At 38.3% G+C, this 25,000-nt stretch overlaps 1 protein-coding gene across 5 annotated transcripts in view; it reads right to left on the reverse strand.

Moving 5' to 3' along the window:
• The window catches only part of ESRRG (estrogen related receptor gamma), a 1,147,729-nt gene that overhangs the window by 14,364 nt on the left and 1,108,365 nt on the right, over positions 1-25,000 (reverse strand). For all 5 annotated transcript variants that reach the window (XM_044061393.1, XM_044061409.1, XM_044061385.1 and 2 more), the window contains one exon: positions 9,557-9,826. In XM_044061393.1, the coding sequence (XP_043917328.1) occupies positions 9,557-9,826 (270 nt within the window). The remainder of the gene's footprint in view (positions 1-9,556; positions 9,827-25,000) is intronic.

Here is a 25,000-nt window from a genome sequence, read left to right on the forward strand (position 1 = left end):
CTGTATACCTATTCAGGTACCTCTTATACAATGTGCTGAAGATTCTGCACTTCTATGAGCATCTAGTAACTTGCCTCAATTTCTCCATTTTACACAAGAAGCCTTTTCCTCAGTTGAAAAATGTCTCTGTAATGCCCAGTTACTACTTAATCCTAAAACACAAAATTAATATTTTGCACCAAATCGTAATACATACCTGACAAAGCAAATTTCAAAATCTTTTCACTAAACAAAACTGAAATTGAAGTAGTTTCCCATACAAAACTTCTTAGAGTAATTATAGAGGATAACCTTAAAATTGATGTGTATGTTTAAAATAACATAAAAAAGACTCATCAAAAATTAGGAGTGGTCTACAGGCATAAAAACTTCCTTAGCAACATGTACAAAACCACTCTTGCCACAACCTACCTTCTGGAAGCATGCTACAATAAAGCTGCAACGTGTGCTACCAACAAACAATACCACATCCACCACTGTATTGCCTTTAAAGCATTGAATTGGCCTGAACTGTCTCACCACTTAGATTACATACAGCTTATCTAAACTCACAACATTACTCAGAAAGCCAATAACTGCCCTAATAGACCATTTTGATCTAATGAACACCACCTTCCCAGCATATATAAATCTCACAAATACTCAGGTCAAATCTCTATTCATACTCGGTCACTAAAAACTGGAATGCTATCCTCCTGCAAATTAGATGTACCTCTAAACTCTCCAACTTCAAAAACCTACTGAAAGGCCACATAAATAAGACTTGGGTCTGCTTTTGCAGTAGTCCAGACTGAACTAGTACCCCCTGCATACTTTTTTATTAATTCCTTCCCTCTGAAAGGACAAAAATAATTTTGCCAAGGCAGTGTTCTCTAATCATCTCTGTTCCAAAGTGTGTACTCACGTTTGTACAAGGTCATCGCTATGAACTGTACCTGAAGCTGTGAATTCTTTAACTACAATGTTTTTTTTTTCAACTTTTTATCTCTTTCAAAATATTTGAACTCTGTATACATAAGTTCACTCTCTATGAACTGAAATTATGAATTTTGTACTTTCTTAATATTATTTCTTATGTATTAGGTTTTCTACCAGCTTCTTTATTTAAATGTAACTATATTATGCCAATACAGGGCCTTTTTCCTTGGGCCTTCCCTGAAAATGAGAGAGTATCCCAGTCAGACTTTCTAGATAAACAAATGTCAGACCAAAATAAAATGAATAAGTAAAGCATTAACATCACCACGACTGTAATCTTGGACAGCAAGGAGGGAAGACAGCAGGCTTCCTACTAGTGCAACAAGCATGAACTGTGCAAGTGATGGTCAAGGCCACTTACTTAGACATCTTGAAAACAAGGAGAAACTAGGGAGTGAAGCTTTCAGCAGCACAGAAAATGGCAGCTTCTATACCAGATATAGTGTTTGATGTATTACCTACTCCCTCAGAATATTCACTTTGATTTGAAAAGCAGAGAGGGTGTACAGATTCAGTTGTTCTTTGTGCTGAAGCAAACTAATGGATGGCAAACAGCACAGGAAAAAAGAACTTCACTAAACTTGTGCAATACTAGAACAACAGTCTAGCTTCTGAGAAGCCAGAATGTTCCACTTCCTTCAGAAAAAGTAGTGGGGTTCTGCCAAGGTAATCAGGTGACAGCAATGCGTACTGTACATGAAGGACCACAAAGCACCTGTCAGCAGATCACTAGACTGACCTTATCCTGGTGCAGAAGGGCAGTGTGGACTGCTGTTAATGTAGCAGCTGCTGACCAAAAATGTTTTTTGACACACTACATCCACCCCTCCCAGTGAAAGACACTGTGGACATGTAAGACATGATAAAATAGAGCTCAGTGCAGTAATTTCAGTTCTTGCTTCTGATTACTGTGTAAACACACCTCATATAGGTTCTATTTTCACATTACCTAGAAAAGATCTTTCTTCAGAAGAAATGGCTGATAGGTCAACACTAAGGAAAAAAATAGCAGTTTTTAGTGTAGTGACTCCAGCCCACCTGGGTAAAAATTTGAGATCCTAACTAGTTTACTTTGAGGGGTAGGTGATAACAATAAGACACCTTTTCTGGCCAGCCAAAAAATGGACATGCATTTACAGTATGTGGTACAGCTGTTCAGTTCTAGGGGAGAAAGAAACTGTCACTTCATAAGAAAAACAAAGAGCTGCAACCACTTGTGTTTATTGCAGTGCTGTCTCAACTCCCTTGTGGCATGTGCAAGGCACTATTACTAATCTATGAAAAAAATTAAACTATACAGGTACTGCAGACCGTCCCATTACTGCTTTGTCTCCAGACATACCTTTCAATAAATCTGAATAAAGCCAAAAATAATGGGGGGACAAGGGCCCAAAAGTAGGGACAGATTTTGAATAGTGCTCCTATAAACTTAGTAAGTTGCTAGAATAACCGGATTTATGTTGGCATGCATTTTCTGAAGGATTTGAAGTCTGAAACTCAAATGTAGGTCATTATTTAGTGACTTCAGTCCTCAGTGATTTGCCAGAAAACCACAAATTTTACGAGGGAAATGTCAAAAAAAGAGGCAAAAATCTGGACATTCTGTGAAAATCTGGACAGTTGAGTGGTACGTGTCCAGGATGTCTTTGCATACCTATAGTTTTCATTACCTGCTGCTGTTAAATTATGCTCCTTAATGCAGGCTTCAGAAAAGGAGTGTGAAATGAGGCAGTAAACCTCTGTGCCTCAGGCAGCATCCATCTCTACCGGGTTTGATTGTGTCTGTACAGAGTCCAACCAGCCATAAACAGGTAACAGCTACGCACAAGGAACAAATCTTCAAAGCTGAGAGGTGGGTGGATGGTTTGCATAACAAAAGACATATGCATGACATACAAATATATTCTACGCCCCCAAATACTCTAGTCAAAAATAGCAACTAGTTTATTTTAAATACCACCAAAAACAAGTTATAAAATATTTCACAACAGTGGTCTTTTTTGTTGATTTTTCACCAAATACTTTCAAAGAATTAATAAGGATAGCTGCATTAGATTTACCTGGAGTTCTAACAATTGCCACTAGAAGTCTACCTTGAGTAAGAAATTACTTGGACAGAAATGTGCTGTAACACTGCTCATTTGTGTATGATGCAAACTGCCCACAGGAAAGCCTCATAGTGAACTTTCCTCATACCTTTATTCACCTGGAAAAATACTTGTGCAGCTTTCCAAAACTAATTCAAGCCAAATAAAGCATTCTAAAACTGACTGGTATTACACCTCCAGTGTACCTTAACAAATGCAGCAAACCCAAGACAATACAAAGAATGACAGGCCTTTCCCCTCAGCTGCAGTAACATCTCAGCTGTAATCTCTCCTGATGCACAAAGGTACAGAGTGTCTCTAAACTGCATGTTCACCTAGTTTACACCAGTGCCCAAGTTGCTAACATGTCATGCGTGGGGAAAGGCAAGAAAGACAGGCATACTACCAATTCACCTTCAGGGTAGAACTAGGCAGGGGTATAGTCCACCCCTTTGGAGAGTTGGTTATTATGACTAATAGCATTTGCAGTAACAAGAAGTAGGAAGGGCCACATGTAAGAAGAAAATGCATGTTAAAATGGGCATACCTGCTTTACTCTTATGTTTGTGAACCTGCAGTGACTGCAGCATGAAAAGCCTTCCCTGCCTCAGTGTGGTAACTCCATTTATATAACTTTTACTCCTCATGGGGGAATAAATGGCCTGTTAAAGGACAAGGTACCCCAGATACCCCAGAGCCTGAGGCCAGGGGAGGATAATACAAACTATACATCAATGCTTAGGCAAACTAAGCTGGCATGGACAATGTAGGAGTTAAGACAGGGTTAATACTACAGGAATGAATGATCAATCAGGCACTTTAAATGGCATAGGTTCATAGGTTGGTACTAGGCTATCGGCCCTAAGGCCTATGCAAGCCTAGCCATAACAATTCCCTGGAAATTTCTTCCCACAATATTTACTTCTCTGGGCCCCTGAACAGCATTTCCACTCAGGCATAATACAATAATGGAGGAGACAATACAGATTATGCAGAGTTAAACTCCAGTGATAATATCACTGGCTGTACTCACTTAACAGTACAGGTTTCATTAACTTAAGACAGCCTGACTCTTACAATGGCAACAATACAGTCTGGGCAGATCCACTACTGTGGCATCAAAATTCCATATTAAGCAAACTGGATTAGCACAGCAGGCCCAAAAAGTCAAGGCAGCAAGGATGCAATGCAGAACAAATGTATTCAGTATTACAAGAATTGTTCTGAGAATGAACTCACAGGAGTAAAGGAGAAAGTCTGAAAGAAAAGTGAACTCCAGACATAACTCAAGAGAAACAGTATTAGCATCCTCTTAAGATCAAAACAGTACTGGCCTTTTCAGTAAGTAGGGATGTTAACAGATATGCCACAGAAATGGTCCCACAAACAATGCTATACAACTGAGATATACAAAATACACTCACTCACTCATGTCATTGGGAAGTGTTGAGAATATGAGATATAAAACAAAACAATACTAAAGGAAAATAATGTTAAACGTCAGAAGACATGTTAGGAAGCTGGCCACATACTCCAAGAACCATAGAAATAGAAATGAAGGCAAAAAGTAAATTCCAGGCTGATAAAGAAGCTACAGAACTAGCAACAAAAAGTTATTACAGAACTAAACATTAGGTAACTTTAAGATATGGCAAATAAAGATAAAAATGGAGACCACAGAGGTTCTGCAGAAAACTGGAAAGCCTACAACTTACACTAAGTACCACTAGTACTAAGCCACGGTGGTACAGCGGTAGCGTTGTTGCCCTACAGCAAGAGGTTCTCCTGTTCGATTCTCGGCTGGAGTGCCTTCTGTGTGGAGTCTGCATGTCCTCCCCGCGGTCGAGTGGCCTCAGAAAGACATGCATGAATGGACGTGGGGCTGGCAACTCAGCACCATAAAAATCAGCTGCCAATCATTAGCGGACCGGAGTTCTGCTGTGGTGACCCCTACCCGGGAAAAGCTGAAAAGACAAACAAACAGTTATAGTAATCACCACACAGCTAGTACTGCACTGCAGCTACAGTGAGTACCACAGGGCTAGTACTGCAGTACATCTACACTAAATACCACAGGGATAGTACTGCATTAAATCTATACTAAGCACTACAGGGATAGAACAGCAGTATATCTACACTAAATACCACAGGCTAGTACTGCAATATATCTACATTAAACACCACAGGGCCAGTAATGCCTTACAACTATACTAAACATGTCTACATTAAACACCTCAGGGCTCATACTGCAGTAAGACTACACTAGCACCACAGGGCCACTACTGCAGTATACCTATACTAAGTACCACAGGGCTTGTACTTCATACATCTGTACTAAACATGTTTACATTAAACACCACAGGGCTCATACTACAGTAAGACTACACTAAGCAGCACATGGGTAGTACTGAAATATAACTACACGAAGCACTACAGGGCTAATACTGCAGTACATCTGCACTAAACACGTCACAGGACTAGTACAGCACTATAACTAAAGTGAGTACCACATGGGTAGTACTGAAATATAACTACACAAAGCACTACAGGGCTAATACTGCAGTACATCTGCACTAAACACGTCACAGAACTAGTACAGCACTATAACTAAAGTGAGTACCACAGGGTTAGTACTGCAGTAAATCTACAACAAACACCACAGGACTAATACTGCAGTACATCTACACTAAACACGTCACAGGACTAGTACAGCACTATAACTAAAGTGAGTACCACAGGGTTAGTACTGCAGTAAATCTACAACAAACACCACAGGACTAATACTGCAGTACATCTACACTAAACACATCTCAGCGCTAGTACGTCTGTGCATTATTACTAAACACATTAGAAATGGGACAGTGCTACAGCTACACCGAGCAGCAGTGGACTGAAATTACATATAAAATGCACTAAACACCATGAGTGTGACAGGAATATGGACCATCACAATGCTATGCTCTTGCCAAGTTTAATTACCTAGTCAACATGCCCAGTGGACCCTAATCCCTGTTCTGACTAAAAGAACAGTTAGTGAAATCAGCAGATACTGGCCTTGCAACCATCATCATTATGGCTGGTTGTGGTATTCTTTATACCCTAGCACCGCCCCTTTTTACAGTGGTTATCAAGCTCCTTGTCAAAGTAAGGCTTGTAATGTCAGATTTGAAGTGCATCTTGCTATGTGCAAAAGCCCAAATCATCTAGCTATCTCTTTAGCTTTTTATCTATCTGTCTGTCTCTCTACCTAAGTACTTAACTATGTGTTAAATGAGAGGTAAGCTGATCCATAGTTCCTTTTTAGCCACTACCTGGAACATAACAGCAAGAGTAAATACATTTTGTGTGTGTGTGCGTGTGTGTGTGTGTGTGTGTGTGTGTGTGTGTGTGTGTGTGTGTGTGTGTGTGTGTGTGTGTGTGTGCGTGCATGTGTGTATGTGTGTGTGTGTGTGTGTGTGTGTGTGTGTGTGTGTGTGTGTGTGTGTGTGTGCGCGCATACATCTCTCCCTCTCTCTCTACATATCTATAGCTATCTATCTATCTATTTATATATACTGTATACACACACATATTAAAAAAAAAAAAACGGCCAGTAGAGCAAACCACAAAATATTGAGCCAGCAATATCGAAAGAGAAAAATCAATGGAAGTTTTGTTAGTTGAGATTAGGGAGCAGCAGGATTGAGAAATTGGCCCTTTCCCCACTGTGGCATAATTTTGGAGTTGTTATGTATAATCAGCAAAAAAATATATATATTTTCAGTTATTTTGTTTTCCAGTATTCCGGCACACAATATTACCAGCTCAGTGTTTTGTAATTTGCTTTTCTGGTCATTCAATTAACTAACACAGTTCCGTATATAGAAGGAGACAATTTTGTGTACTCAATCATTTTTTTCTTTTTGCATGACAAAAGCAGATTACCTAAAAAAATACACACACAAAAAGAAGAAGGAAACTCCACACAGACAGTGACTAGAGCTCAGGACTGAACCCCAGACCATATATCTGTAAGGCAGAGATCTAACTGCTGAACCACTGAGTTACAAAGTGAACTGTAATGTAATACAGTACCTGTCAGGCCTCAAGATCACACTAACTGGTTTCTTCTACTGTAGCAACACTCATTCACCTCTAGATGGTGCCAATGTGGCAAGCCACTTCCACTTAGATGGGTGAGCTGACATTAAATACTCAGTTGCAACCCCCAGACATCTCCTGCGGTACCCAAGCTCACCAATCAAATGCTACTCATTGGAGTCACAGTTGGTGTTTTACTACAGGTACAATAAATGCCACAAGATTGCTACTGAACATCATACATCATAGGGGTAATATCTCCAAGGAGATGACATCACATTTATTGCATAATATATGCCACAATAGAAACTGTACCTCTTGTTGGTGATATGGCATCTCTTGAGAAACTGTACAGCATGGTACTGTCATCTTTAACATAAAACATATCAATCATACAGCAGCTCTGTCAGTCTACATACTTGCACGCCAAACACAACTGTTCAAAACCTGCAGCATAAGCATGCAACATAACACATTGCTGATGTTACAGGTAAAGCATGCTTAATACCATGGCACTGATGCAAGATCAAGTGTGTTCCAAATGCAACACAAACATCTTCACGAAAATGCTAAGTGTGAGTTAATGCAATATAAAGCAGGTTGCATCAGCTCATATACAGAGCTAAAGTGAGTGAAAAATGGCACTGGCAGAGATGCACAACAATATACAGACATGCTACAAATAGCATCCTGGCAAATGGCTTGAAATGTGAGTCTGCAAACCTTAACAACAACAGGATGAGCTAATCTATGGAACATACTCAGCTAAGACGTCACTTAGGCAGCTGTCTTGCCCATCTGCACAGCTGCTTCACAGATCAGATTATATCTCTTTGGTGTGGCTATAAGGCACTTTGATCTCCTCATCAAGTGCTTGGAAGCTAGAACTATTAAATTATTTTAATCTGCAATATATTGTATCATAAATCATAGTAATTTTACTGCACTTTTAACTATAAAAAAAATTCACAGAGGGTAAGAGTGTTGTAGAGTTAACACAACAGACAGCAACAAAAGTTTTGACAAGCAAATAAAAAGTATCTCCTGTCTCTAGTTACCGAGATATACAACAACTGACTAAGCAGTGGTTAAATGACAAGAAAAAAAGCTGAGTTAGTGGCTTTTAATTATAAAAGTAACAATTACTTTTCACATATTTTACTTCAAGTCATTTCCCTAATCAGAACAACAAAGTGCCAAATCCTATTACCAAGACAAATAGAAAAGTGCAACTTCGTTGTTGAAAACAATTTCCCTCCTATCAATCTGAGGATTTGTCCATCAATATCTGAGATGAAGTCTTAATTGCAAAATCAATTAAAAAATAATTTCTAAAAACAGTCACGCATGCTGGCTCTCAGGGGTGCAATTTGGCTAGTAGGACTCATCTCACTCGGACCACACCAAACTGCGAGGCATCATCCGCAAGTAAGCAAAAGCAATCTGGTTTTTCATTTTTCAGCACGGCTGAGCCCAGTCTGAGATTGATCGTCACATATGGCCCCAGAAAACAAACTGTCAATATCTTGAATGCTGCAGAATTTGAACAAATAGCCATCCGCCCATTCAAGCTACTCATTGTGTCCCATTTAACAGATTTTATTGACAGTTTCCTTCTTGTAATTACAGGGAAAACTACTGGCCAGCAACCAAGATAAAGTTCAAAGATAGGGTCAAAACAAAAGGAGATGGAGGGGCACAGTGTGCCTGTCAATGGTACATGGCATCAGAGCATGTTATTGACATACAGGTACCTAATGATCGGCATGTCATTAAAGAGGGATCTGTTCTGAACTTTATGCAAATGCTAAGACACAATGGCGAAACACAAAGGGAAAAAAAACAAAGAATAAATGATGTCATTTATCAGATGTTGTTCACTGTTTTAGAAAATGGGAAACAAGTACTACCTCTGCAAAATCTAACGCTTCTGCATTTGCATGAGCTTTGAGGAGGAAACCAGAGTGTTTCGCACATTAAAGAAACTGACATGGGGGTATATGAGTCTGCACAGTGACACACACACACACACACACACACACACACACGCACACACGCACACACACACACACACACACACACACACGCACACACGCACACACGCACACACGCACACACACATTTCATTATTAAGTACTTTGTAAAGTCAGTATTTAAAGAGTAATTGATGCCAGGGATAGGAGGTGTTACAGTATTTATGTACAGTCAGTAGTGCAGAACAGCACAGCACATCTAAGTAACTAGCCATTCATGCTTTTGTCCAAAGTGCTAAGGCCTACATTTTGTATATGCAGTTTGCCCTTTTACAACTTCAACCACACAAAGTAAGTCTACACTAACACATTTTTGGAGGTGCCTTATCCTTTATACTCAGCAACAGAGAATTGTCTGGAAAATAAACAGTAACCAACCTGAATTAGCAAGTGCTATAGCTTTCAAGGTCACAAACTCCTCCTTCTCCAGTTTCATGCTCTTGTACTTTTTTACCAGCTGCAAGATGGCGTTATTGAGGTCTAGAAGGCCTGCTAGCTTAGACTGGTCTTCATCCATGATATAATCTTCTGCATAGACCAACTCATCTTCAAAGGAGAGGGACCGATAGACAACGCCTAAAATCAAGATCTCCATCCAGGCACTCTGCAGTAGGCTCATCTGGTCTGCCAAGGATAACGTGGAGAATCCTAGGAAAACAGAATAATCCCAGACTTTTAAAAGTATGCCCCTTTAAATTCAATGAAGAACTTTTCTTTTTTCCAGGACATCATACTCAAATTTATTAGTACAATTAGCAATGGGATAACACTGGTGATACTAGAAACATACCCCCAAAACACAGAACATAAATAAAGAAAACATAGATGCTCACAAACAGCTAGAGTCTTCCTGTAAGATGGCAATGCACAGGCACTGGAGTATTTTTCTCTTTTCCAAGCACACACACCCAAATACACACACCACAAAGTCTTGGAACCGTAGTACTGATCAAATTTCACACAGCTGTGAGAAACATGACTGACTCAGACTTTGTCAGTACTTGAAACAGCAATTAACACTATATTTATTAGTACCATACATACAGTATGTGCCTAAGATGGGCTCATATGAGTGACAGCCATTTTACCCTGAGCTGTCAGTCTTAGAACTCATTCATTCAATTTCAGAAATCTATTTTACGCAGATCTAAAGTATAAGTAACAGAAGAAACTAAATAAACCAGAGAACAGTTAACACTGCAGAGTGACAGCTAGAACAGCAAGGCCTGGCAGCAGAGAGATACCTTTTTTATTTCAAAATGTGTCCGTGTTCCCAAATTATTTAGTTTGTCAGGCATTTTTAATAAATTTTATGTAACAGTATGTACACTTTGTTTCATACAATAATCCTTTGTTATTTATTGTTCTCTGACATTCAATAATGCCTACAGTTCTAAACAGCACCTTTTTCTGAGTATGATAAACTATCCTGCAGAAAACACGCTGCACCTCAGCTTTTAAACAATGTAGAAATCAGTGACGTTTCTGACTTAAATTTAGAATGGAAGTAATTGCATTATTATAGTCCAGGAGAGCAGCGTCAGTGTCAAACTGAAACGAAGAGTGCAACTCAAAATTACAAGTTTGCTTTGCATTATACAGATATCATGGGAACACAGTAGCTGCAAAAATAACACTGGTAATAAATCAGTAAAATGTAAAAAATAAAGTTTACAGATTGTTAAATGAAGCTTTTTCTTATCGAAAGTTGATTGAATCAGATATGTATTGCCTGCTTTATCTCTGATTTTTTCCCCCCTCGCTGCTGACTGTCTGATCCATCACTGTATTTCAGCCAATACACGAACATCATTCAGGCAACCATTAAGGGTAGGATAGGTCTTCAAACCCTTGTTCAATACCCTTGCTTATGTTCCATTAGTTATCAAGGGATGAGTACATCTTAACCACAGGGTGAGGTTGACATTCATGTCCACAGGTGATCTAACCAATAAGCAGACCTACCCAACATGCAAAAGAATGCTCCCTTTTGGTCTCCTGCATCCACTGTGGTTACTGGATGGGGCACACATCCTTCCCCTCCCCTAGGAAGAGGAGACCTGAAGAGCAAGTGTTGCACCATGTTAATTCTTACTCCCCGAACAGCCCTTCTGGCACATGGATGGTTAATCAAACTCAAGGTCACGTGGGTGCATCATTCTACATCATGGAACTAGCTATTTACTGTTTGCCTTTTTCACCCCATATATGAACCAGCACAAGAGACAGAAGTAGCAAGAAGTTGATATATTTATGTCTTAACATACTTTTTCTGCCTTCTAACAATTCCACTTGTCTCGGAACAAATAGGTAAACATATGGAATAATTATATGAGGTTGTTGTTTAATAATAACTACTGTCAAGTTTCTAATTCTCCTGCAGTATGGAGAAGACAATGTCTGGAAGTCTATAATGAAGCACTGCATGCTGTATGATATGTCACTTGGCATTATCTGACCAATCTTCTGAAACAAATATTTTGTATAAGAAACTGTTTTATTACTTTAGATATTTTCAAACACAGTAATTTCCTAAATGAAGAAATGCAATATGAAGAAATTCTGAAATGGAATAAAAGACAAACACTGCAGTTGCCATGCACAACAGCAAACACTGAAAAACATGGGGAAATCACTGTTCTACAGGACATGCTGTTGAAAACAATGCAACAAACATCAGTTCACTATGAAAAAATTACTTACAACATTAAACAACTTTCAATTTACCTCAAAAGCTAGGTGTTACCATCTGCTATATGCAACATAATTTGCATGGGGAAAAATAATCTGTTACTGCAAAATAATTGCAAACGATACATTTAATTGTCCAACCAACTCAAAACAAAAAAAGCCGTAGAGCGATAAGCAGTGCAGTTTTTGTTCCTCACTTTTCCACACTACGAAAGTGACACCTTCAACGTCTTTAACGCTTTTATTAAAAATACATGCGTTTTCGTCCTTAACCTCTAGGACTTCATCAGATAAAACTGTTGTAAAAAAACTCCACTTTTATATTCTGTTAATACATCAATTAACCAATGAAGACACCATTTTATTAATACAAATACACCAATCAACTTCTCATCTCATTAATATTAATTTCCACGTTACAAAATGATCGTATGTGTAAACAAAAACTTTTAAAATCAATTTAACTTTCAAATGTTGCTTACCAATAGATCTAACATCTCCTAATACATCTTTGGGAAAGTTCTTCATTACGTTTTGCCATAAAAACTAAGTAATTTCTGTGCAAAATATCGCAAGCTTAAAAAACATTAAAACCTACATTTAATTGTATTACTTAGTAATATTCCACTTTAATGGCAATCAGAAATGAAGCATGTCAGGTCTTTTGCATCTCTGCTTCAAAAGTAGAAAACAGATATCAGGGCAGAGTGATCACCTAGGAAACAAATGGAGGATGTTTCTATATAATGTCAGTAATATAACAACTTAAATTATAAAGCTGTGTAATCATCAGACTTCTGTGTTGTTCTCCAGAAGTCCACAAATTCATTATTTTAGGCTGGGGTATGTCGAAGCAGTCAAAACATTTTCCTTGAGTAAATGTTATTACTTTTTATTTATTTATTTAATTATTTATCCTTTGTTGACTGGGTTAGTCCCACTTGTCTAGTAGCCTCTTTTCAGGGGCTACCCAAGGTGGTAGTTATACTACTTCTGGAAATTTGACCAGGGCACCAGGGAACTTTCCCTACTTGTCATTGTTGAAAGTGGGACCCATTTTGCAGGAGCACGTCCAGTTTCTAGTCCAGGTGCACAGGTGGCCTGGCAAAAAAGGGAGGTTGATAGTGAGAGAAGGCGATGGTGGAGAGGTGAGAGAAATAAAGAAGAAAGCAAATATCGAGACCAAAGAATATGTGCAGGATTCTGAGGAGATCTTTGAAAAAAATCTGTTTGATGGAGATGAGTCAGAAAATGATGGATGTATAATTACAACTCAACAGTCAGGAGGGTTAGGGGATGATTTACTTTAAGAAATGGTGATGTAGAGTGAACCAGAAAATGAAGAAGATTTTCTGGGGGACATTATGAAGAAAATACAAAAGGGAGATGCAGAGACAGTCCTGAAGAACAGTGGTGAGATGAAAAAGAAAACATATTCAGAGAAAGTAAAACAAGGCAGAAGAAGAGTAGCAGAAAATAATGCAGAAGAAAATGAAAAATGGAAGTACATGGCAAGGATTCAAAGTAAAGAAGAAGAAATGGGCAGGTACGAAGTGGGGAACAATTTAATAGCTTCTTTGGGTGTTAAAGCGTTAAACATTCTTATTAACAGAAAGATATTTTGTGACATTATATTTGAGATAGTTTTTTAAATGGAAAATTTTTGGGGGGGAATATGAAAAAAGAAAGAATGCAACCTGTGGAATCTTTATGTGATAAAAACATTTAACAGGAGAACAAAAAAGAAAATTCATGTATAATTTTGAACAGGGATAGAAAAAAATGAGACTTTGAAAGGACATTGGAAAACTTTATGTAAAGAACTACCGAACATTACAAAAGTTTATGATAAAAGATGTTTATGGACTGGTGGCTGGGATTGTAATATTGTGTTAAAATAAAAAGAGAAAAAATATACTTATACCAAGCATGATACATGTGGAGGGGAATAGGGTTGTCGTAAAATATTGGGGACAGCCCAAAACATGTTTTTATTTTCCCCTGTGGAAAAAATACATTTGATAAGTAACTGTTTCAATAGAAAGTGTTACATTTGTGGGGAAATGGGTTATGATGCAAAAAATGTGAATTGAAATGTGACAAAATTGGACATTTATGGATGGATTGCAAAAATAAAAATAAGGGTAAGGAAATAGAAAAAAGAGGAAATTAAATAGAGGACGGTTCTGAAATAAGTGATGAAGAAGACATACATTAGGAGGCAGTAAAAATAATAAAAAGGATTCTATTGGCAAAAGGGTAAAAAAACAGAAAAATAAAACTTAACGGGATAAGTAGAAAAGAAAAAAGAAAAGAAATGGATGAAAAATAATATACACAGCTAATGACAGATGACTGGTACAATGGTTAGGGTTTGACGCACAGACACAAGGTACACTTTGTGAAGGAATCTGGTTAGGCTTAGAATGGCCCACTAACAAAGTTAGCCCAATAATTAACTATGCACTTATGAAACCATGAATCTAAGGAAAAGGGAAAATGAAAATTTTAGAGTGCTTTCCTTAAGTGTTGTTCTTGTTTTTCTTTCGGCTTTTCCTGGTTAGGGGTCACCACAGTGGAACTCCAGCCCGCTAATGATTGGCAGTCGATTTTTATGGTGCCGAGGTGACAGCCCAATGCCCAAACTTCAATGAAGGCACGCCCATTCACGCATGTCTTTCGAATGCCACTCGACCACAGGGAGGACATGCAGACTCCACATAAAAGGCTCTCCAGCCAAGAATCGAATGGGAGAACCTCTTGTTGTGAGGTGACAACACTACCGCTGCACCACCGTGGCTTCGCTTTCTGTAAGTGTGAATAGTGTTAATAATACAGTAAGAAGAATAGGCAAAGGATTAAAATTGATAATTGAAAAAGCAGTGGCAATATGATGTGAGAAAAATAGAGAAAGAAAAATATAAATAAACATATGATGCATTGGAAGATTTTGAACATAATGCTAGAAAGTACTTTGACAAAGAAAAATAATTATATGAAAGAAATCAAGAAAAATATAAGAATTGTTCAAGATATTTTTACAAGGAAAAGAGAAGAGGTATTGAGTTACTTAAGCAGATTAGTAAAGGAAGATGGTAGTGTAATGAGAGAAATAAAAATGTAAAACAAGAAACATAAAGAACTCAGGAAAAGATTATGAATACTGTACTACAATGTGTACATGAAATGTTTAAAGAAAAAAATAAGGGAGTGAAAAAATGGAAAGTAAAAAGTTAACAGAAAAAGAGAATACAGAATTGGAAAAGGAAAATTCTTTAAATGAGACAGACAAAGTATTAGGACAAGTAAATATAGATTCAGCCTCAAGACCAGATGGAATAGTGTATGACATATACAAAAACTTAAGGGACTGGCAAAAAAAAAAGATTTTGAATGAATGATTAAATGAAGGCTTTTTGTTTAAAGAATTATGCAGTGGAATACTTAAATTCATATGGAAGAAGGAAGACAGAAGATAATTATAAAACTGGAGACCAATAGTACTGAATAATGATGATTATAAGATATTTATGAAAATAATACAAAAAAAAGATTTGCACCTAAAATAAAAAATATTATTGAACACAGTATACAGTACAAACAGGAAAGATGGTCAAGGATTATTAATGATAGTTGGAGAAACTGTGGATGATGTTAGGAATAGAAAAGAAGAAATGAAAATCATTACCTTAATAAAGCATTTGATACAATTGGACATGAAATTTTATAGGCTCATAGGTTCATAGATAGGTACTAGGTTATCAGCCCAAGGGCCTACATAAGCCCAGCCAACAAGGTTCCCTGGCTTATGCCACCCAATAAAGTTATTTTCCTGTGCCACTGTCGAGCAGATATCCCACTGACATGGCTGTTTTTAGACTAGGTGAGGCCCTGGGCAGAGGTTAAAGATGAAGACCAGTTATTAAGTCCAAGTTAAAATTCCCTTATAGAGCTGGATGCCTGGGGTGCATGGGACTCCCACAACCTCTGAAAGTTTACATGCCCTGCAATGTATTTTATGTCTTATTTTTAAAACATAAGTATTTGCTAACTACTCTTTTCAGCTGCTTGACAGAAGATTTATGTATGTGACCCTAAATATGTGGGTATTCCCATGGATAAAACCAGTCATCATGTGATCAAACAACTGTAGAAGTAAGTCATCTTAGCCCAACTATATCCTCTATATCCATCAGTTACAGCAGTTTATTGACGGTTCACCACAGATGTCTGACTATGATTAAATACTAAGACCACAGTAAAGTATTTCAATTTGAATCAGACAGAAGTCTTCTAGTCCTAAAAAACTGGATTAATGACTGTTTTAATATGATCACGCACGAGTAAAACCAGCCATTTTGACCCAGAAATACTCCCTGTATCCGGTAACTATAGCCAGTTTTTGAATATGTACACCACCACTGTCAAATTGTTATAAAAAGTATGGCCACAGTAATGTCTTTTAACTTTGTTTCACATAAACAGCAGCACATTATAGTATGCCAGTTTGCTTCATACAAATGCATATTTCTCCAGAACAGCCATAATAATGACTTTTATTAACTTGATCATACAACAGCAGGGTTAGTCACCTTCATCTACACAGTCAGCTTCTCATATACAGCCAGTCAGGCACGTTCATCCATACAGACAAGACACTATACACAGCTATTACAGTCACATTGCTGACTGCATACATCTCAGATGTCCGATTGTGATTAAAAGTCACCACAGTACTGTACTTCAATTTTGTTTTACACAAATCCACAATATCTCTTCCAGAATTAGCACCACCTAAAAATGGCAGTCATTTTTGTAGGTACTTCCTTCCCTCTGCCTGCCAGCAATTACTCCTTCCCTACTGTGCTGGAGACCATTCATTCTGTAGTGCAGGGGAGTCCCCAGAACAGCTACAGTGAGAACCACCTAGACAGGATCAAGGAGGCAGACATCAGGGTTGTTTGTACTACTTCTGACATCCAAGCTATGAGGGCTATTCTTGTATGAATAGCCTAACCCATTCCTTGTTGTGACTTCACCACAAGGACTCCTTATGCCCCCCATCTGTGAATGTGATTTCTTCTACCTGCTGTAAGAGCTACTGTCACCAGCTTTGGTGGTCACACCCACATCTACCCTGAATTGTCTGTCCAGATCCTGATACACCTCCAATCTCTAACCAAGACTATTTCAGCTGAGCAGTAGCATGAGCAAGCCAGGACTACCATCCATTTCCCAGGATGGGCAGAATCATCCTTTGTTCCTGACCCGTCAAGTACCTGAGCTTTTAACTGAATTTGGCTTGCCTCTGCTGTAGTGCGATATTTAATTCTCCAATTACGTGTGCTTGATCATGGCCACAGTAATGCATTTCAACTCTGTTTGACACAGACACACAGTAGACAAAAATATTGTACAGTTAATTATAACTTTATTTGTTTTTCATTTATTCCCCAGTTACCTCATCAACATAGCAACCTATTCAAATTGTAAAGATACTTGTTTTAGCATTTCCAAAGTAACTGCAAATATGAACAACTGGAAAAAAGATGAGTTAGTGTAATAGGCCTTCATTTTTCTAGCTGTGCACTTCATACTTAAATATCAGCAGAAACAAATTTCATCTCTTGTTTTGCTGACATTCAAGCTATGAGGGCAAGTCTTACATGAATGTCCTGAACCATCCTTTGGTGGTGACTTCACCTTAAGAACTGCCAGTGACCTTATGTCTGCAAATGTGGGATCTTCTGCCTGCTCTAAGGGCTACTGTCACCAGTTTTGGTGGCCACACCCACATTCATACTCCACCAGCTGCACAGATCCTGTGACACCTCCACTCTCCAGCCAAGGCTATGTCAGTATGAGGTCAGAGTCCTTGCTAGTTGCAAAGTTGCCTCTGTTACCACTAATCCTGCCTGCTCACTGAAAACCTCTAGCTGTATAGATAAAAAAAAAAAATATATTCTATAGCAGCGTGGATACCTTCTCAGCATTAGCATATAGTTCTTCACTAAATTCTACTGACCGCAGAATGTGTCCAGATATTGAAGTTTGTACTCATTATATATATATATATATACACACACACACACACACACACACACACACACACACACACACACACACACGCGCGCGCGAGCGCGTGTGTACATAACGTTACATCTACAGCTAGTTCTCTTCACATTTGGGAAAACTGTCTTTTACAAATTCCCCCAAATTGATCATGAGTGAGATTAGAACAAATATATTTCAACCCTAGCCAGTTTTCTTGTCATTTAGGAAAACTGTCTTATAAATTAGCTGTGCTTTACCACCACAGAGACTAGGACACTATTAGAAGCCCTGTTTTCCATCTCCTCCTCTAGTCAATTTGTCAAAGAGGGAACCTTTACTGAATCTCCTTTTCATTAAAGATAAAAAAGAATGGGGAAAAGATGCAGAACCATTAGTGCCATCCCATTTTTTATTAGTGCTGGGTAACAGAATGGGTGCATGCCTGGCAGTGTTATCAGACTTGACCACCATTGGAATTGTATTATTTCCTGTCCTAAAGTCAAGTGCCATGGCATCACACAGCACGCATAATATTTTATTTCTTTCCACAATATCCCTACGCAGGAGTGAAGCAGCATAAAACTCTCTATAGCATTGCTTCACATCACCAGTAAGTATATCTTTACCGTATTATTTCACCTGTTATACTAGCTGAACATGCACAGTATACTGACAACAATGTTGAAATCTCTTGAGCTGACCATCCCATATGTCTGATGTAAGCTTATGCTTTTTAAATCTTGTTCTTGCTTCTTTAATGACTGCAAACTGGGAGCCATTATTGAATCCACAAATGATGTGGATATTCTACAAAAGGGACTTACAGAAACAGATGCTTAATGCCAGAGCCATGGGCTCAAGCTCAATGCCAAGAAATGCATAGTTATCCCCTTTGGGAAAAAGGGAAAAAAACATGTACCCGTGAATTTATTTATTTTATTTTACATTTGTTGACCAGGATAGTCTAACTGGATTTATGTCCATTTTCAGTAGAGTCCCGGGGAGATAAGCTCCAAGAGATTACTAGACTACTAACATACAGGTACTAGTTGTTATACAGTTAAATACTACAAATTTTAAACAGTTCAGGAGTCTTCACAGTTTATACAAAAAATGTTACAAGCATTAGATACGATATTTTAGACTTTATGTACAAGACTTCATTAGTAACTAGAAAGTAAGTGTTAAACAAATGCATGCTTCAAGTTTCAACAGTTCAGCAATGCTCACAGTTTAAACAATACTTTTTGCCTGCCTTAGGTAGGATGCTTTAGAATTATATGCAGAAGAATTTAATTAGGTATTTTAAATTAATTACCACATAGGTGGCAGTACACTAAATACCGAAAGTGTGATAAGAGACTTAGGGACACAGGTGGACAGCAGTCTCACCTTCGATAACCACATCGCCACAACAGTCAGGAAATCCTTCTATGTGGCACACCTCATCACAAAGGGCTTTTCATCCAGAAAAAAGGAGGTCATTGTCCCACTGTACTCATCCCTCATTAGACCCATTATAGAATACAATGCTCCGTTTGGTATGTACCTCTCAAGACATCTGCAACAACTGGAAAGGCCGCAGAAATACCTCACTAAAAGAATCACAGGCCTAAAGCAGATGCCCTATGCTGACCATCTAAAAAAAAACTCCACCTATACTCTGTCACATATCATCTACTCAGAGGTGATCTCTGCTTAACATACAAGGCCATGTCAAACCCAGAGCTGTTGGACATGCTACATTTAAAGAAATCTCAATCCCTCACAGACACACGCTCCAGGGACCTAAACCTTGTCATCACAATGAACAAAACATGCTGGAGAGATAGGTTACTGACCCAGAAACTCCCCAGACTCTGGAACAGACTGCCAATACATGTCAAGTAGAGAGCCTCTTTGGCCCTCTTCAAAAGGAACCTTGATGACTGGATGGGAGATAGGAAATTCACCCCGGGGATCACGTCAGTAGCCCGACTAGACAGGGGTCCAGGGAAGTAAATACTGTGGGAAGAAACAGCCAGGGAATTGTTATGGCTAGGCTTGTATAAGCCCTAGGGCCGATAGCCTAGTACCAACCTATGAACTACTTCATTTGGGTATCTTTGCCAAAAGAATCCTATGAAGTACAACCATTGCCTTTCCTGGGCACCTCAGAAAATGCAGAGAATACTGGAAGAGTAAAAGTGTACAATAAATGCCAGAAATGAGGTGACAGATGATGAAAGGAAGCCAGTAAAACATGGTTTAGTCAAGTGAGCATATAGTCAGTTGGCCCAGTGATCAGTGTATATGATTAAACTCCAAGAAATACAAAAAAAAAAAGTCAACAAACAGGCAGACCGCATACTTATGGTACAGAAAGACTGTGAATATTCCCAATCTATGCAGAAATCTAAAAGGACACCCAGCTAAAATTGTACTGAAATTTTCATACCTCTCAGCAGAAGGTGCTCTATGCACAACTTCTTCACATTTTTTAAAACATCCCAGTTCATCATACACAACACTATCCTGAAAGTCATTGTTCTCATGACTTCGGGTATGCATGTAACTACTGCTGACTGCACAGCTAAACTCAAAAGCTGAATGCTGAAACATATTTACTGTAGCAGGCAAGGATATAAAAGTATATAAAAACCTGTGTGTTGATGTGTATATTTGGAGGGGGAAAGTGGTGCACAGCATTGCAACATCCCTGCACAAGGGCAGGACACTATCCTTTCAGGTATAATGTGCATAAATTAGTTTATCTACTGCACTGCTGGTTGGGTTAACAGTCCACAATGCAGTGCTTCCTCTTCCTCAGGCTGAGCTCGGCATTCCTTATATATAACTCATAGCAGCATTATCTGTGCAGCCTGCCTCAAAGAAAAGGATGCACCCAATCAAAACTATCAACAGTGAATACAGATGAATGGGATACACACGCTGTTTAGCAGTGAAAAGTGCAAAATACTGGCTACCAGTGTTCAAGCATGTGAAATACACAGTATATAAACTAACACTAAGGCAATCTATGCTAAACAACATACCTAAAAAAAAACACAATAAGCAGAATGGCTGTGTTCAACTATCAAAACATCACTTCAGAAATCAGAATGAAAATGAACAATTATGTAAGAAAAGTTACATTTTTTTTGCCAAGCTCCTGTCTAACAAAGTCACAATCAGAACACTATGTAGCATATACATGTTTTAGATTCTTGTTTACAATCACTAATTTACTGTTCCTTTCTGTTAGCACCCCAGTCAGATTGCAAGTCACAGAACAATGCTGAGCAGTGCAATGATTTTTCTTGGCCTGCTGGGGAAGTGTAACATCATGCCAGTTGGCAGATCCAACCATGAGTACTTAATAAAATCATCAAAGGGGATTAGTCAAGCCTTTCTTAAGAGGTTGTCTTAATACTAGCCTAAAAACGTTCTTTTAGGTTGTCAATGAAGCGCAACTTCTAGCTTCTACAAAGTGCCATCGACTGCAGGACGATAGCAGATTTCTGCTGAATGAAACTTAATGCCTGTTAATTGTCCTTTTCTGTTTTAGAAGGACAAAGCCTAAAGAACATGTTCATTAAATACAAAGTGACATCTTATGCTCTTTCTATCGTGTTTTTTTTTTTAAGAAGCTGATGAAAAGAATAACTAGTTTCACTCTTCTTAGGAATTACAGAATATATATTTTTTAATAAAATGTAGGAAAAGGTCAACTACCTAAAATCAACAGGCCTGAGGAATATCACTCTCACTGACATATTAAATGATGCTGGAGACGTACGTCTATAGATAAAGTCACGTTTTCAAGTAATAGTTGTGTTCCTGCCAATGCAGGATCTTTGAGAAGGTTATTAATAAGGGGCAGCAGGTAAGGCATGAACAAGAATCTACAACAGTATGGCCATTTGGATAACAAGGGGTAATAGTGAACACAAAAATACAGAAACTGGGGGACACCAGGATTCTGTAGTGTGCTTTGCATACTTGTTCTTTTTATCTATCAAAACCAGCTACCTACCTACTCTTGCGGAAAGAACGGTGTAAGCTACAATAAGAAAAAGAAGAATTGAGTGGTAAAAGTACTGTATGAACTGCAATAAGTAATGGGTGGTAACTGATGAGAAAAAATAAAAGCACACTGCACAAATAAACAGAATTTCAAAAGCATGCTGGTGTGTGCTTTCAATTACTATTTTAACTTATTAGTTCTGCAACTTAAAACTGCATTATCGGTTGTATTCCGTGAAAGTAATTTCTGCACAGGTACAAGCATAACGGCTACTGGTCAAATTTACGTTTGCACCAGGCCACTGCCAAAACCGAAGTGTAACAAAATGCTTACTTGTACAGACTGTTAACAAAATGCTTACTGGGTCAGATTTACTTTTGTACTTGTTTCAACTTCCAGGAATACAAACAAAATGTTATGTACTCTATACAAGTTAAATCCACGTATTTGATGAAGTAATTAAGGAGAATCACATGGAAAATGATGACAATGATGCAAGAGCAATACAGAGAGAAGAAATATAATGAGAAACACATATCGCCATGTGAGAGTAGGGTCTGCAGTCTGTATAGTCCAGACTTCAGCTTCCACCCCGCAAACCCTCAGTGTCAGCACATTAACAGATCTCTTCTTTGTTACAGTGCTGGTGATTTTTCCTTTTTTTAATAAATTAGCTACTCCTTCTTTGGTAGTGAATTATACAGACTGGCTCATTTAACAAAAAGCAGCATTTGTAACTACTGCATGAGCCAGCCCCAACAGAAGTTGCTTCCTATAAATCACATTCTTGCACAATATTATCTTTCTAGTCATTATTATTTGTTGTTAGTGATACTAGCTATTGAATGAAGCTTCAGAATGCCAGCAAAAGGGGAGATGGAGAACAAGAAAAAAAAGGAAAAGAAAATAAAGAAAGGAAGGAATGGAACGGAGAAAGAATCTATTTATTGATAGCATTTCCTTACTGCCTTTCTGACTGTTCTGTTCCTAGTTTCGTGCAATACCAGATGGACAAAGAATGTAGCCCGCAGCACCTTCCTGTGACAGCGCTATTCTCCCTCCCAGACACTGCTGTTAGTAAATAATTAGATTTACACATTCCCCAATCTCCACACATCTTTCCGCCGAATAATTAAAAGCAGGATGATTAGTTTATTGAGTGGAAGGTGGAACTTTTTTATTGAGGTCCATCACCGATTTTATCAGGGCCAGCACTTTTACGGTTGTCATGCGGGTGCAGGCATCCAATTTTTCTTATCTGCCTGATTAATACAAACGCTGTTTCAGGACGCATTAATTAACAGATACAAATCTACGTTCTCATGGATGGATCAATACAGAGAAGAAAAGAGGCATCAATGTGAATTTAGTGCTGATGATGGAGAAGGTACTCTACATTGACATTTACGTGCAGAGAAACTTTAAAGTCATGCGGCAACTCCTTTTGTCCCACTCATTTACAAATTAACATTTATTTTCACTCTTAACAACCACCCATGCCAATTTAATTAAACAAAAACTATGTTTTTTTTCGGTTAATGCAAGGAAATCTGTTTTATTCACAGCTGTCTCTTTAGTTACAGGGTAAAGTACAGGAGGCTGTTTGGCTACAGAGCTTTCTCTTCTGCTCTTTGTGATAATTTACTAAAGTGGCAAGTGCAATAAAACAATGAGCTAAAGATTAACTAAAATTTTAAAATTAGTATCTGAATAAACCTAAGCATCACTCCTGTACAAGAATGTGATACAGTCTCTCTTAAAGAACCTAATACTTCACTTGCTATGCCCCTTACATTTCAGTATTTTCTATATTCCTCCTTTTGGACAGGGACTTAAGTCAATAACATTTTTAAATTCAGCTGTGGAATCTCCACCCTCTAATTCAGAAGTGTGTTCATGTTTTGGAGAGCAGGAATAAAAAGGTACTATTGAAAAATGTAATTATTAAATGCATGTGTTTGAAACCTGTGATTAAGACCTGCAGTCTCAAAGTATAGAATGCACAGACCACACAAATGAAAAAAGTTAAATCTTCTAGTGGACTCTTATGCATCAAAAAGATGGCATCACTTGGGCGCTGGATGAGAGATAAATGACTGTACTAGGCTCAACACTTACAGTTTCCTGGTAAGAAAGTGCAAACAGTTAAGTTACTGCTCTCCAAAGTAGAAGTAAGAAAGACAGAAAACATCTGAGCCTATGGCAAGATGAAAGCATCACATGATAACACAGAATGCATCGGAGCTGAAAGAATAGATGAGCCAGACCTATCTGGTAACTGGCTGGGCTACTCTAGTGGGCTGAAACCCCAACCATCACATCATACCAGACTATTGACACTAAAGGTAGGACAGCTACAAAACTGTCTGCCACTTTCCTTGTTAAACATAATTCTCACGTCTTTTCTGTGGAAAGCATACTAATAAAATGTAACAGATGCATATTCATTCAGATAGCACCAGTGTTGAACCCACCAAGAGATCCGACACTCTTTGTCCTTCTCCAACTCGTAGACAATGTCCTTATGGTCCTCTGAATCCTCATAAGAGCCGAAGACAGAGGAAATGCTCTGCCACTATTTCCTGCAGGCATATGCATATACACAGTCTAGTGTGAGAAGGAATCTATATGACTGACATAAAACACAAGTGCAAGCACTGCCTCTAAAAGGCAGCAGATGGGATGGGATGGAGGCTTGTGTCTGCTCCTTGACTTCAAATTATATTCACTAAGGTTCTGTTGTCACATCTCTAGCTCAAGACCTATAAACAGTCAAACATCTATCTGGTGTCTAGGCCCTGAACTGGGAGGCCTGACAAAGCAACACCTTAAGGTTCGTTAAACAAACTAAAACCAAAAAGAAGAAACACAACACAAATTTTCAAAATGAACACATGAACCATATTGTGAGGATATTCTGTTCTTTGTAAAACACCTTAAGGATCCTTCTCAACCTGAACCATTCAACTCAGTTACACCTTGGAGGCAGGTGTCCTCCTCAAGTACTGCTGACATATGATTGGGTGACTTAAGGAGTTCACTCCCTAGGATCAGGATGGTCAGCTATGTGG

This window comes from Protopterus annectens, chromosome 1.part0 (assembly GCF_019279795.1).
Source record: "Protopterus annectens isolate FY-2018-M chromosome 1.part0, PAN1.0, whole genome shotgun sequence".
NCBI lineage: Eukaryota > Metazoa > Chordata > Ceratodontiformes > Protopteridae > Protopterus > Protopterus annectens.